Below are 16,402 nucleotides of genomic sequence, written 5' to 3'. Positions count from 1 at the left end.
ATTAGATTTAAAAGGCTGAAGAAAATCTTCAAGGAGAGACTGAAAGACCCTCCTGAGAAACAGGAGCAAGTTTGAGTTCAGACCAAAGAAAGTTTCTCTTTTTAATTAATTCAGTTTCTTTCTTTTTTGAAGGATTCTCCTTCCTCTAGTTTTTATAATTTTGTTACTGTTTCCAATGCGGATTACGAGAAGGAAAAAGCTTTATATTTCCATTACATCATCTTGAATTCTCAGTGATAATGTTTGTGATGAAAACACATATACAGCATAAAAGCTTTGGGCCAACCATCTTTGCCTCATTCTGGATTTATTACATGGTGGCTCTTAGACACATGACTAATTAAGAAAATGGTACTGTACAAACTTGAGATAATATTTTTTATATGCATTATAAGATGTAGTATTTGTACCAGTTAGATGAATGTTTTGTTGAAATTGTATTATTTTGAGATTTATAATGTTCTGCAATGTTTGAATCTAATTCTAATAATACATCATACACAGTGAAACCTGTATAAAGCAGAACTCCCCAAAAAGCATACTCCCCAAAAGCACAGGCACTTATGGGACACTAGCATATTACAAGCTATGCATAGTCCCTTACTGCACCATTGCCGTTTTATAACATAAGGTACCGCACCAGACATATGTGGAAGTGTGAGGAAAAAGAATAACTTTTGTGCAAAGGAAACCACATTACTAACAATGCAATGCAGGAGAGAAACTCTTCCAGCTGCATGATTAAATGCATACAATGCCCTATCATAGGGAAAGGAAGATCTTCCTGCCATTATGGATACTAGGTAAAAGATCTGCATTACATAAAAGCCAGGAACTACTAGTTATTGGAGGAAATCAGGAATGGGGACCTGTGATCCCAGGCAGGTTCGCTGAGGTCACAGGGCAGATTTGGGGCAGGGGAGAGGATTTGCACAGACATTTCAAGGGATTGGACTGGGGTGGCCTAAAGTCTCAGGGAGGGGTTGCTGAAATTGTAGAACATCTTAAAATCATCAGTGGCTACAGAGTTGGGGGACAAAGGGAGACAGGAGAATGGCAGCGGGGAAAGTGTTAGATTTGGGCTATGGGGCAGAAATGGAGAATGTTTTCAGTCTTTCCCCATCCACGATTTCCCTTCTTCATCTCCTCTGGATGGCCTCGTGGTTCTTGGATTTTCTCACATAAGAACAACTGGTGCAAAAACCACAAATACATACCATCAGTTATAGGGGATCCAACCTTCATAAGGTAAGACATGTAGAGGTCGTGTGACCTGATGTCAAATGACCTGATATCACATGATCTGGTCATGAGATCTAAACATCATGTCAAGGCTCCAGGAATATCCAACCAGAGTTGGCAACCTTACTCCATAATGCATCAGATACTAATGAACTGCTAACAGCCTCCGCTAATACTTCAGACATTAGCAGCTGCAGCACACAGAGGGAAGGGGTTTGGGACAGGGTTTTCCATTATCCCAAACTGTCTGGGATTTGCCATACACCCCAGCTCTCTCACAACCACCTTACTCCATGTGGGCTGCCAACACAGCAGATCCCAGGATAAGGACATAGCCTCCTTGGAAAATGATCCTGAGTGCCAACACAACAAACAGCAAATAAGCAAATCACATGATTAGGCATGATCCCAGTGAGAGCAATAAAAAGATGCTGCTCATAGGAGTTAAAGCTAATCACCGGGCTCAAGCTATACTTTTTTTATTCATTCATGGGATGTGGGCATCGCTGGTTGTGCCAACATTTATTGTCCATCCCTGAGGGCATTTAAGAGTTAACCACATTGCTGTGGACCTGGAGTCACATGTAGGCCAGACCACGTAAGGACAACAGATTTCCTTCTCTAAAGGTCATTAGTGAACCAGATGCGTTTTCTCGACAATTGACAATGGTTTCATGGCTATCATTAGACTTTTAATTCTAGAATTTTACTGAACTTAAATTTCACCATCTGCCAAGATGGGATTCAAACCCCGGTCCCCAGAGTATTAACCTGGGTCTCTAGATTACTAGTCTAGTGACAATACCACTGTGCCACTGCCACTGCCTCCCCTCAATGCTATGACCACATTTAAAATCAGAAGACATGCAAATAAAGGACACTAGATGCAAATCTGTTAGGGTTTTCCTAGTTTACTGGTTTCACTATATTCTCTTGGTGGTATCCCGGTTTTCCAGTGATTTTCAATCTGTGACTAGAACTGGAAAAGCTTTTCAGCAGACTGGTTCAGGATCAAAAGGTGATAGTTGTCCTTTTAATGTCCCTCTTAGATCTGACAGTGACAAACTACGGGAACAGTTGAAGAGAGAATATACAAGTGACAAACAGTCCGCTCTGGCTCGCCTGCAGCAGGAGAAAGAGAACGAAATGAAAGATTTACAGGAAAAGTGGCAAAGCATAACAATAGCACTTGAAACAGAGGTAAATGGAAGAAAGCATAATGGAAACATATAAAAGGGGTGGTTTACAAAACTGCATTCCCGACAGGAAGCTTTCCTGCCAGGAGCAATTAAATCAGGTGCACAATTTCCGTGATTTTCTGTCCATTTAAACTATAATCATGATTTGTAAGATGGAGCAATTATAGATGACTGATTCTTAAGTGGCTGTGGATTTCAGGAGAGCGATGCCAGGATCAGCTCCCCCTCCTGATATCAGATCGAGTCCCAGACTATTTGAACTCCCAGGCCACATTATAACTCTCCAGTTGTCCTCCTGATATGGGTGTAAGGAGGCAACCAGCTGGTGTCTGACAGGTGAAGGTTGGATGGTCACCCACACACACACACACACAGGCAAGTCAGGAGTATAGATTGACTGCGATCACTCTATGGTAACGTGGAACATGTTTGAGTCAAAGCAGTTCAGTGCTGCGGTGACTGTGTCTACAAGAAGCGTTGCTGTGGCAGTACATTGCGGATCTTGTTGTCGGAGCCTGACTCTGTGTGGCAAACTCTCTAGAGAAGCACATGTTGTGCACTGCTGTTCAGAGAAGTGCAGTTATATTGTGCTGTGCGTGAAACTCATTGAGAGAGTAAAGATCCCTCTAAACTCACTTCAAAGAGCAAAGAAAAGTACAGCACAGGAACAGGCCCTTCGGCCCGCCAAGCTTGCACCAATCATGATGTCTGCCTAAACTAAAATCATATGCACTTATGGAATACATATCCTTCCATTCCTATCTATTCATGTATTCATCTAGTTGCCCCTTAAATGCCGCAATCGTACCTGCTCCCACCACCTCTCTGGGCAGCACGTTCCAGCTATTCACCACCCTCTGTGTAAAAAAAACTTGCCCCGCATACCTCCTCGAAACTTTTCCTCACGCACTTTAAACCTATGTCCCGTAGTACTTGACTTTTCTACTCTAAGAAAGAGCATCTGACGATCCACTCTGTCCATGCCACTCATAATCTTGTAAACCTCTATTAGGTCACCCCTCAACCTCCAGTGAGAACAAACTGAGTTTATCCAACCTCTCCTCATAGCTAATACCCTCCAGACCAGGCAACATCCTGGTAAACCTCTTCTGTACCCTCTCCAAAGCGTCCACATCCTTCTGGTAGTGTGTTCCTTCTACTTGTTTTCTCTGCAGCTTGACCTCTGTTCCTTCCTCCTGTTGCTGCTTCTCTTCCTAGTAGAGTGAAGAAAAGATGGATTGCCAGAAATTCCTAAGAGTTGAGTAGATCACACAGCCAATTTAGAACCATAAAACCACCTAAGTAGACAAAAATAGCTATCTAATACCAGCAAAGTAACTTCCCAAGCACTTAATCACATGAGAGCAGGTGAGTATCTCTTTACACACAGTTGAATATGGCAGCTTGTGCTAACCATGGTTTTCTGGGTGAGTTCCAGCATTCTTCCATACAAAATATGATGGGGATGGAAAGGAGAAGTGGTGGTATTGATTAAGCAGAACATTACAGTGCTGGAGAAAGAGGATGTTCCAGAGGGTTCAAGGATAGATTCTGTTTGACGAGAGCTAAGAAACAAAAAAAATGGTGCAATTACATTGCTCGGTGTAATCCATGTGCCAACAACTGGTTGGAAGGAACAAATTTGCAAGAAAATTACGGAGAGGTGCAACGATTATAGAGTCCTTATAATGGGGGCGGGGGGGGGGTGCTTCAATTATCTGAATATAGGTTGGGATAATAGTAATCTATTCGATTTATTATTGTCACATGTATTGAGACACAGTGAAAAGTATTATTGTGCGCCATACAGACAAAACATACCATTCATAGAGGAGAAAGAAAAAAGAGGTGCATAATTTAGGGTTACAGTCATAGCTAGGGTGTAGACAAAGATCAACTTAATGTATGGTAGGCCCATTCAAAAGTCTGATGACAGCAGGGAAGAAGCTGTTCTTGGGCCGGTTGGTACGTGATCTTAAACTTTTGTATCTTCTTCCTGACGGAAGAAGTTGGAAGAAAGTATGTCCGGGGTGCGTGGGATCCTTGATTATGCTGGCTGCTTTTCCGAGGCAGCAGGAAGTGTCAATGGAGTCAATGGATGGGAGGCTGGTTTGTGTGATGGACTGGGCTACATTCATAACCCTTTGATATTTCTTGTGGGCTTGGGCAGAGCAGGAGCCATACCAAGCTGTGATACAACCAAAAATAATGCTTTCTATGGTGCATCTGTAAAGATTGGTGAGAGTCGTAGCAAACATGTCGTATTTCCTTAGCTCCCTGAGAAAGTAGAGGCGTTTGTGGGCATTCTTAACTATACCGTCAGCATGGAGGGACCGAGACAGGTTGTTGGTGATCTGGACAACTAGAAACTTGAAGCTCTCGACCATTTCTACTTCATCCCCTTGATGTATACAAGGGCATGTCCTCTACTTTTCCTAAATTGATGACTATCTCCTTCATTTTTCTGACATTGAAGGAGAGATTATTGTCATTGCACCATTTAATCATATTCTCCATATCTTTTTCCTGTACTTGGTCTCATCACTGTTTGAAATCCGACCCACTATGATGGTGTCATCAGCAAACCTGAAAATGGGGTTGGAGCGGAGTTTGGCCACACAGCCATAGGAGTACAAGAAGTATAGTAAGGTGCTGAGGACAAAGCCTTGCGGGGCAATAGTGTTGAGGATCATCGTGGAGGAGATGCTGTTGCCTGTCCTTACTGATTACAGTCTGTGGGTTATGAAGTCTGTAGAAGGGTCATTTAGATCCGAAACATTAACTCTGCTTCTCTCCACAAATGCTGCCAGACCCACAGAGTTTATCCAGCATTTTCTGTTTTTATTTCAGATTTCCAGTATCCAAATCTGCAGTATTTTGCTTTTATCAAATTCCAATATGTGTTTCTTTAAAGACATTCATGATAAACCAAAGAGACTTCAGCTCAGTTTAGCTAATTTTATTTAACTTTATTGAATGCACAAAACTGATTTTCAGAACTGCATCGAGTTACCTGTTTTCTGAAAATTGCTGAAAATTCTGAATTCTTGAGGTGTTTTAGGAACCTTTCTCTTACTCTTAATGATCAATATATACTGTAAACAGAAGCAGCTTTAATGACTTTCTCGTGGGCCTCATAAAGAAATCAATGGTATTGATCCTGAAAATTAGGGATGTTGAGGAATGGATTAAAATGAAGCTAAAGTGTCAATGTTTTGAATTTTATTTCTGATTTTATTCCAGCTTACAAATATGAAGAAGAACATAGAACAACAAACAAAGTCTTCACAAGATGCTCTCCAGCTGCTTCAGTCCCAGTTCAACAAAGAAAGAGAAAAGCTCCTGGAAAGCGTTCAGTGCGTCACAGCATTAAATCAGGATCTGAAATCCCAGCTTGAGACCCTAAAGGAGCAGGTCCTGAAAAATGAAGAAAAGAGCAAACAACAGAAAATAGTGGTAAGGGCTTGGTTATAATTGTCTTCTCAAAAGGAAGCCACATTTTTTCAGCACACGTCCAGTGTAAGCCCACCAGCAGTGAGGTGAAAGACCGGAAAACTGGACCTGGACTGTCCACCCCAAACATGGTGCCCTGTGTCAGAGGATGCATGTTCAGAAAAAAAATTCCCTGTCCAAGAGTTTCCTTTACCTTCAACTGGATTCTGTTGAGTGACCAGTTTATCAGGAGAAAATAGATGTGCTGATCTTCTGGGCAATGGATGAGGAAGGCCAGCTGTGGTCCCAGACCTGTGTCTTGGATTAGACATCCAAAAGCATTAGCCCTCCTTCCAAATAATTGGGCCTTTCCACGAGGACAATGATAGACCTACACAAGATTCAATTGTGGACTGAGGTTGCAGCAAGCTGAATGATGGATGGTAGCTTCTGCCCCTTTCATCCCAACCCACCAGTGATCACCCTTTATGCCCTTTATCATTTATTTGCAGGGGCTTATTATTAGTCATATTATATCTCCCCTGACTCCAGATATTCCAGAGGGCTTAGCAGTGGAGATTGCCAGCATATTATGAACCACTTGCCTCAAACAGCCCTAGGAGTTTCAGGGCTCCATCCCTCCATTGAATACTATACACTTCAACATTATCCAAACAGATAGCTCACTGAGGCTTGTGGTAACCTCTTCAGGTTACAAGAAAAAGTTTTAGGGTTTTCCTGCTGAATGGCCCACCAGGAAATGGGAGAAAGAGGAACAGAATCAGCATGCATTTCTATAATCTGATGAAAGGATCAATAATTATGGGAAAAAAAGATTTTATTCCCATTTTATGTTGAAAGAGAAATTTCACTTTTTAGATTCAGGGTGTATCAAATATATTGTCATTGCTAAGTATGATGTGAATTCATTTTCTGTTTCTCTTCAAGCATCAAACTATTGTTATTGAAATTCCCTGGTATAATAATCCTCCCATTGCTTTTCCCACGGATGGTGGTAAACATGGTTTCTCTTATGGAATTAAGCTACGATCTGAGAAACAAATATTCATAGTTAAAGCTAAAGTATTCACCTTTGTCCCTCACTTTGCTGATAGATGCTTTCCTGGTGGGATAGGATACACAAATATAGACGAAATAGACTCAGAATCAGGAAAAGCATTGGAATTGAAAACTAAAATACTAGTGTCAGTTGTGGACTAGATTGAAGCTGTCGAGAAGCTATCAAAGTGCCTGTAATGTATTATTATGTATTTATATATGTGCATAAAATTATATATTATTAATATTTGAAGCTATACGTGTTCTTAATGTATGCTGTTATAGGTTATTTTTAATACCACATTCCAGTTTCTTGGACTGCAAATGAAGGCTTAAAAAACATGCCTAGAATACCAACATAGTCATCCTCTTATTGGCAAGTAGTGTTGAGATTTTCGCAAGGTCTAGCTGTAGATTTACATGTGATATTCAATCTACCCCCGCAAGATCAATAAGGATTCCCAGAGTACTTTGCGTGGGCATGATGTGTAGCTGTAGTGACCTGGTATTTACTCAGCTTGGGCTCCCCCAATGGTTCAGTGAGTATCTGAGCAATAGAGACTGAGAAGGTCACAGTTTCGGGCTTTGCTCTGTACTGAGTTAGCAGAACTCCATTAGAACAATGGTAGATTAGCCTACAATTTACCTCAGTGTTCCTGAGATGGGGAGAGGAAAATCATCTATAATTCCTGCTCCCAATTGCTATTCATCAACTGCTGCTGTATGGACGTATGAATGTTGGAAATGAATAACATCAGGTCTTTCTGTGGTACCCTTTGCAGTTGAATAGCCTGTTGACACATGCTCCCTGTTGAATTATGTCCACTTGGGTGTTGCACTTTATCTCAGCACAGTCAACATCCTCAGAAGAAGAGAGAAAGGGAGGGGACAAAAATAAGATAACAGAAAAAGAGATACTTAAAAGTGAGAGACGATTATGCATCAAGCCTGGTGCTGCTCCTCTCATGCTCATTGCACTCCTCATTGAACCAGGGTTGATCACCCAGCTTGATACTCATGGTAGGGTGAGGGATATGCTGGACCGTGAGGTCGCAGATTGTGGTTGAACACAATTCTGCTGCTAATGGCCCCCAGCACCTCATGGATGCCCTGTTTTGAGCTGCAAGAGATGTTCTTATTCTATCCAATTTAGTATGGTACTACCACACAACATGGTGGAAGGTGCCCCAAGAGTGAAAATAAGACATTGGTCACATTTTTGCCTTCAGTTCAGGAACTACAAGTCAGGCCATGTCCAAACATCGCAATCCCAACTTCTAAAGGTCAGCCCACTCACTCGGTATTTTGGTTTCAGTGTGTAGTCGGGTCCACTGCCTCCCAATGCATGCCTGGAGTGGCAACAAAGGCGGGCGGATGGTGAGGGCGACAGGTTAGGAAGTTTGCCTCTGTTTACTGGGACACCAGCCCAGTTCAATTCATGATTGTTAGGCCCTTTATCCTCACTCCCATTCCCCATCCCCCAGTGACCACTATGTCTTTTCCATAGCCCTCGTATCTCCTATGTCCCCTCCTATTTCCCATGCCTATCCATGACCCCTCATCTTTTTCAAACCTCCCCATATGTATCCTCCACACAGTATCCACTAGGACCAGAACTCATGAACCACATAACACTACTAAATCTTTGAACTACTTAAGAGAAAAAGGTATTCTCTTTGAAAGAAATTTCCCTGATAGATTCTCATAAAACTGTTAATCAGCCAATGGAAGTCCCATTCCAGAAACTTTAATGCTCTTTACACCTTTTAATCTTGACTGAATAAACTCGCAGGTATCGAAATACCACTTCAAAGAAAAATAAAGTCATCATAAGCCCATAAAACTGTCAATCAAACAAAACTAACCATCCTATTCTCACTGTGCAAACAACCCCCTAATGAGCTGAGTCCACTAATCAGTCTTGGAGCTCAGCCAGGCATTCATAATGAAACCATCTGGCAACTGCCATCAACAAAAGATGGTGGAACAGATGGCAATGATGAACATTGATGTCTCCCACACAGAGTATTCTGTGCCCTTGCCAACCTTAGCATTTCTTCCAAACAGTGTTCAACATCAGGGAGTACTGATTCACCAACTGAAGGAAGAAGTAATCAGCAGGTTTGCTCATCGATGCTTGACCTGCTACTATGAAACTTCATGCATTCTTGAGCTAACGTTGAGGAATTCAAGGAACTCTCTCCCGATGGTAAACAGCTGTAACACCACTTCTGGTGGGTTTGTCCTGCCAGGGGGACAGGACAACCCAGGGACAGGGATGGAGGTGCCTGGGACATTAACACTCCAGTATCACTCTCGGAGCATGAGTATATCAGACTGTTGCTTGTCTGGTTTTTGAAATCTCCAGTCGTCAATAAGGAGACTTTGCAGGATTGACTGGATTGCATGATGCCAAGTGGTCCATCTGCTTTGATTCCTATTAGGCTTTTTATGATGGTTAGATACATTAGAGTGGATTTCAGAGAATTGAATTAAAATTTTCTAGCCGATGTGATGGGATTTAAATTCTTATCTCTAGATCATTAGTCCAGGCTGCTAGATTACTCATCTAGTAACGTAACAACTCTGCTACTTCTCTCGTAATGATGCCTGTAAGATATCTATAACGTGGGGTCTTTCTGGCTTGTTATGACTTGTATTAACAAACAAATTTATTAGTTATGGAAATAAGCAATTGGTTACAGGTGTAAATCTATTTTTCAAAGGAGGATAATTACCAGAAACAGATGAAAGGTCTCAAAGAAAATCTATCGAAGTCCCAGGGTGAGACCTCCGAGCTGCAGAAAGAGAAGACACTTCTTCAGAATGCTGTGTCACAGCTCAACAAGGAGCTCGAGTCATGGAATCAGAAAGCTATCCAGCACAGAAGTAAAGAGGAGCAACATCAGAAGTTGGTAGCTCATTCACCAAACAAATACATTGACTGAATTTTGTTTAAATTCTTTTGTTTGTTTGGCTGGTGAAGCAGTTATATAGATCAGCATCAAGATTAACAATCCATTTAACAGCTTCAGCTGACACAGTGTGGATGGTTGTGATGCCACCTGGAGTGGATCTATCAGGGCTGAAGTTCAGTATGTGGGCGATGGTCTCAGTCACAATTTGAGCTGCTCCTCATGTTCCATTTGTGGAGCAAGTGTCCACATCTTCCCTGGCCCGTCCTCAAGGGGCTGAGGGTTATCCAGATTCTCTGTGAAAATTTGAAACCCGGGACTACTTCACTCGAGTTAGTTACCAGCTTGTGGGTGCACGATAAGTGCACCATTGAGAAGTGGGGCTGTTACCGGTTTGCAGCGTGTGAAGTATATTCCAATAGGGACTGTGATATTTCAGATGTGTGGTGGGGGGTGGGGGTGGGGTGGGGGGGGTTCCTGAGGTCAATGTGAGTATTTGGTTAAACATTGTGTTCAGATAATCTGTTTTTTGATGAAGCAATATTCAATGTGACCAGAAGTAGGCTATTTGGCCCTTTTAATCTGCTGTGCCATTCAATGGGATCTTGACTGACCGAATGTAATAAACCCTCAATTCCACTTTCCTGCCTTATCCCCAACCATAACCTTTGGTTCCCTTACTGATTAAAAATCTGTCTATCTCAGCGTTGAGCTTAACAACCCAACACTAACTGGTGGAGTGCAAAAGGGGTCAGAGCATGGTCCTCAACTCTGTGTGTTAGCATACAAAACCACTCGAGCTGTGTTTTTATTTATCCCTATTCTTTATATTCCATCCCTAATTGCCCTTGAAAAGGTGGTGGTGCACCTCCTTCTTGAACTGCCCTCATAACTTCCCAGAGGTAGACATCTCCCATCTTTATGTGGGGGCTCCTGAATCAGGTTGAGCAGCAGTTACTCTGCTGATGGATGAATCGGGGCATGTGAAGCATTAGGTAGTATGTTGACTTTGCTACCCCAAATAGTACCCACCAATGATAGAATGAAAAGATATGCTTTTTTATTCAAGAATGTCAAAGGTGTGGATTAAAAGAATATCACTTTCAGATTTGTTCCATGGGGTCTTCTCTGAAACCATGCTTATTTACAATGTACATAAATGATCTGAATTTAAGATTTGAAGGTAAAAAGCTAACATCTTTGGCTCCATCTGCCTCTCCTGTTTAGGTCAAGCTACAGTGCAAGAAACTTCAGTGTCTGATTTACTCCTGTACTGAGTTTCTGACCCCATTACTTTACATCACAAAGACTGCTTAATTTGACCTCCATAATATTGCATACCTTAGCTCCTAAGGATAGAATTTCTGAACAATCATTAGGGGTGTTCAAGATGGAGTTAGATGTCAAAATCAGAAAACTAAACAATTAGAGTTGATCTTGGGTAGCATACATCTGTCACATGTTATTTTTCCTGCCTGAATATTGGACAGGGCATATAATGGGCAGCCTATGCCATATCACCATTTTGTGCTCCTTCCCAAGATGAATAAACAATTCATGACATTTGATGGGTCACATAGGCTTTACTGACATAATCTTAACTAAGGCAGCAGTAAGGGCATTTGCACTTTATACTGTGGGTAGGGAGGGGAGAAAATCTGCCAATCACATATTGATTCCGAATAAACTTATGCTTTCCTCTTCCATGAATGTGCAATAGAATTGATGATTGGTATCACTGACAGAATGTATGTGCTGTCTTATATTTCCCATGATCAATATGTTTGTTTATGGAAAGAGATGTATGATTTCTTACAGTGCATATTGCAAGTAAATAATTCAGCAGCAAGCTTTTGTGAGTTTAAAAGTGAAGACAGTTATTTATTCTCAGACCTACCCAAAATTAAATGCAAGGTCAAACGCAGTCACCCTCATACACACAAAAATTATATACAGATAAAGGTCATGTACTATTACAGATATCTTGGTCTCTACTTTATAACCTGTGATCTGCCACATGGTAGGCCTGTAGTTTCTTGTATGTTTGGATGCTTTGAAGTTGAAGGAAGGATTTTGTAAAGTGAAAGAGTGAAGCAGTTTGTGAGGTTTCCTATATTCAAATAGCTAAGAGATTAGTTCTCAGACTTTTAAGTCTGGGGAGGTTTGGGGAGTTTTCTCAGTTTGGATCTACTGCTTTCACGATATTGCTGTTAATTACCTTGGCTGCTTGATGACTTGTAGCTAGATTGTGGTCTGGCTTTCTGATCAAGTGATGACTGACAACTAGCCGCAAACAGCTCTTAGCTGAATTTTAAAACGTGGCTGCCCATATGTGTTTTTTTTTCAAAACTTCAAGCCCTTTTCTAAATAAGGGATGGTGTTGATTTCACATCCTGTGTTATAGGTTCACATTTGAGTTGCACCTAGTCTGGCTTAGATGGGAAAAGGCATCATGATACAATGATCATGATGGGAGCCATTTGCTTCCATCTATTATCAACTGAATTTCGATCTTCCCTTTTGTTCAGTATGAAACAGAGTCTGTCAGTTTGAAAATTCTGCAGCACTTTGGTGTTAGTCCATCCTTAAACATAGAGATGTGTGAATTCCCATGATGGCTATCTATATTTAATTAGGCATTTGCCTGACACCGGAAACTGATTGTAGCTCAAATATCAATGGTCACATGATTTTCAGCAATCATTTTCATAGCTTGTTTGTGTTCAACCTTTAAAAGTATTGGCTAAAAGTTACACTTCTACACTTCATGTCTGAGTTCCTCCCAGCCTTGAAGGAACAGCTTTCACTGTTCACCTCATGTAGAGTTGTCCAGAAACACACTGTTGGCTTGTCGGAGAGATTTTTATGAATCCTGCATCTGTTCCCTCTACAGTGGACCTGGGGCATCTATGAGGAGAATAAGTAATAGAAAGGCTCTTCAATCATCAGATTTAAGATTCCTCACTTAAATACAAAGACTAAACAAGAAATATAAATTATACTTAAATAATTGTGCAGTAAGTTAAATAAAGATTGAATATACAGATGGTTTTAGGAGAGAGTTTGGTTTAACTTTAGTTAAACTTTGAACTTAAAAGAGGACTACTTCTCTCTAATTTATTTTTTAAGCTGCAACATTTATTTTCTTCTGAGCAAGTAGGACTCCACGTGTAGAAAATAAATTCTCAGGGCCAGAGACATTATTCATCAGAAATCAGCACTTATGTGTAAAAAAACCACATATTTCTAAATGTATGAGCCCTATCTTTTCCAATCAATAGTATTGTATGATTGGTGGATAACTTCTGTAGGTTTATGCCATTGTGTTTTTCTTGCATAGAATTGCCACAATATTGTCTTATTTCCTTTTTATCAATTTCAAAGGTCTCTGGAAAAAGAGCTGAAGGCCGAACACGACAAAGAGATCAACTTCTTGAAACAAGATCACCTGAAAGAAATCCAAGGCATTGTGTCGGATTTCAGCAGCTCCCAAACCCGTCTCCAAGCAAAGATAGTTTCCTTGGAAACCGAGTGAGTGTTACATTCCCTGTTTAAGTACAAATCTACTTAGAATGGAAAAAAAATCAGAATTTATTTTAAATGTTGAAAGCCACACAAATAAACAGTAGGGTGTGAAATTGCTGAGGCCAGAGTGTAGTTGCAACACCTGCCAAAATTGATTTGATTTATTATTGTCACATGTATTAGCACACAGCGAAAAGTATTGTTTCTTGCACGCTATACAGACAAAGCATACTATACATAGAGAAGGAAAGGAGAGAGTGCAGAATGTAGTGTTACAGTCATGAGTTTTAAAAGCATAGACTGAGAGTAAAAGATAGAATTAGAGGGTATGCTGGGGATAGCAAGAAGCCGCCAAGCTACGGCCCCATCTTGTAAAACATCCTGGGATGAAAACCAGTCCCACAGCCCCATTTTCTGAGATTTCTGGCCAGTTTATGGTGAACAAGTGAGACAACTGCAGAAATTCAATCGCCCTATTACATAGATAAAACTATGCAAAGCAAATTGCCAAGATCTTATTAACAGCATAGCACCACAATTGGAATCAACTTATTTCTCTTGTCTCGATTCACATCTTCATCTGAAATTTGTTCCACTTTGACGTGTACTATTAATAATACCTCATTGTTTTCAGACTTGGCATCCTCTTCTTATTTGTTGTGTACAAGAGACATAACAGCAAGATGTTTTCACCCACCTTGGGGTGGAATAAGCAGCACACTATTATTTCTTGTCACAGTGTTAACTCTTTTTGAGTGTTATTATATTGTCAAGTTGCAATATAAATTATTATTACAATGTGTTGATAAGTGACTCATAACAGTCTCTGACAAACCTGTAATTATTCGCAGAGTGAAAGAGATGGAAGAAAAATCAAGGAAACATGATTCTAAACCAGAAGATTTACACCACATTAACAAACTTCAAGATAAGCTATCTGAACGTGACCAGGTTATCAAAAGACTTCTGGTAAGCATATTCAGATAGAGATCAACAAATTACAATCTAGACCTGGCATCCTTTGAAAGATAATCCATTCTCATTCAACCAATTCAATTAATGTCTGAATTAAAGTGTTTCATTTATTTATAGGTCTAGCATAAGTGTTACATCCGTAATGATCTCCATCATTTTAAGGAATTAAAACAAGATTTGCTTTCAAACATGTACATGCTTTATAATAATGAGTACATTGAATTCTTTCACTTCATTGATGGTTAAATAGGAAAATGGACGTTCAAGGGCCAGCTGTCATGATTTTTTTTACAAAAAAGGATAACATTAATCTGATGTTCAAAACTTGAAAATCAAAGATTGTTTTATCTGTCGTGTCTGATGAGCTGCCTGCACAGCTATTCTCCATGACAAACCTTTACTGGGGGAGATAAAGGTTCAAATGCAGTTCAGGGAAAGGGGATGATTATCTTCCACAGTGACAGCTGTCATGCTTCAGTAGGAAACCTTTATCACAAAAATGCTATTCACTTCAACAGAACATTTATTTCTGTCAAAGACAAATGTTTGAGGCTGTGCAATTAACTGCATTCTGACACAATCGGTTTTCTTCCTTGCTTAAATGTGACAGTGGATAAAAAGGAGTTGGAGGCATTTGTTGTTTCACAGTGTGTCATTTTGCAAACTGGTCATTGTGAAGTTTCAATCCATAAAGCAAAAAGAGAGATGGGACTTTACCTCCGAGGTGGTGGAGTACATACAAGAGTCTCAACCGCACAACAGCTCATCTTCATATGATGCTTAATACTTCTAAGCGCATTGTAAAACATCAGGGTTTTTTGCAGTAAATGCCACTAACTGCAGCTTTTGATGCCGTTAATGTTTTCTGGTTTAGCAATGCTGTGTACAGATTTTTATTGTTTGTCTCTTGTAAATGTATTTGAAATATTGCTGTATTGTGTTTACCATGGTGTTAAAACGCCTTGGTAAAAGGTGTATTTCGATCTTGGTTAAAAATAACCTCAGCATGGAGATTTTGGTAACATTGTTTTGCCACCAGAAATCTGGTGGTGTAGAAGATCCAAATCTTGGGGATGGATTATTAGCATATTGGGGGCATGCACCATGCCTGGAGCAACACAGCAAGGGAGGTGCATCCACTGTCAAGATTCGAAAATCATATCAGCGTCCTGTCACTCAATGGAAAGGATTGCTATTAGGCATTATCAGTTTGGGGCTCATTTGCAGCCTGGAGCAGTTACTATATTCTCTTCAGATATTCATGAAGGGCACACATTAATAGGAATAGAAGATTTAGCCCCTTGCACAGACAGGCGTTTCTGAGGCCGCGACCGAGACTCTAGGGTGGTTTGCTGCCTCCCTGGTGCCAGGGTCTTGAATGTCTCTGTGTGGGTACAGGGCATCCTGAAACAGGAGGGTAAACAGACAGATATAATTTCCACATTGACACTAATGACCTAGGCAGAAAGAGGTCCTGCAAAGACAATTCATGGGAGGTGGAAGGGAGCTAAAAAGCAGGCTCTCTAGAATAGTAATCTCAGGATTACTCCCCATGCCACATGCTAGTAAGGCTTGGAACAGGGAGATAGTACAGTTGAACACGTGGCTAAAGAGCTGGTGTAGGAGGGAGTGTTTTAGATATATGGATCACTGGAAGTCTTCTGGGGAAGGTGGGACCTGTACAAGAAGGACGGGTTGCACCTGAACAGGAGGGGCACCATATCCTGGGTGGGAGATTTGCTAGTGCTGTTCGGGAGGGTTTAAACTAATGTGGCAGGGGAGTGGGAACTGGAACGGCAGGCCAGTAAGTGTAGGGACTTTGGGGAAAAAAGTGAGACTGAGTAAGAGCTGGCAGAGGGAGGCCACAGGCTTGGTGGGACTGGAGGTCTGGAGTGCGTTTGCTTCAAAGCAAGAAGTATAACAGGTAAGACAGATGAACTGAGAGCCTGGATTACTGCATGAAATTATGATATTGCCGTTATGGAGACATGGCTAAAGGAGGGACAGGACTGTTACCTTAACATTCCAGGATATTGTTGTTTTAGACGGGACAGA

The 16,402-nt window shown here is 40.9% G+C and overlaps 1 protein-coding gene across 1 annotated transcript in view; it reads left to right on the top strand.

Annotated features, from left to right (window-relative positions):
* LOC144508612 (protein FAM184B-like) overlaps positions 1–16,402 on the top strand; it is a 236,249-nt gene that overhangs the window by 192,447 nt on the left and 27,400 nt on the right. Inside the window, exons 9-13 of the mRNA XM_078236838.1 lie at positions 2,292–2,442; positions 5,685–5,897; positions 9,659–9,843; positions 13,232–13,378; positions 14,224–14,341. Of these exons, the coding sequence (XP_078092964.1) occupies positions 2,292–2,442; positions 5,685–5,897; positions 9,659–9,843; positions 13,232–13,378; positions 14,224–14,341 (814 nt within the window). The remainder of the gene's footprint in view (positions 1–2,291; positions 2,443–5,684; positions 5,898–9,658; positions 9,844–13,231; positions 13,379–14,223; positions 14,342–16,402) is intronic.

Source organism: Mustelus asterias, chromosome 1 (assembly GCF_964213995.1).
Source record: "Mustelus asterias chromosome 1, sMusAst1.hap1.1, whole genome shotgun sequence".
Taxonomy (NCBI): Eukaryota; Metazoa; Chordata; class Chondrichthyes; order Carcharhiniformes; family Triakidae; genus Mustelus; species Mustelus asterias.
Note: the sequence above shows the minus strand (reverse complement) of the source record. Positions and strands in the feature narration are given on the sequence as shown.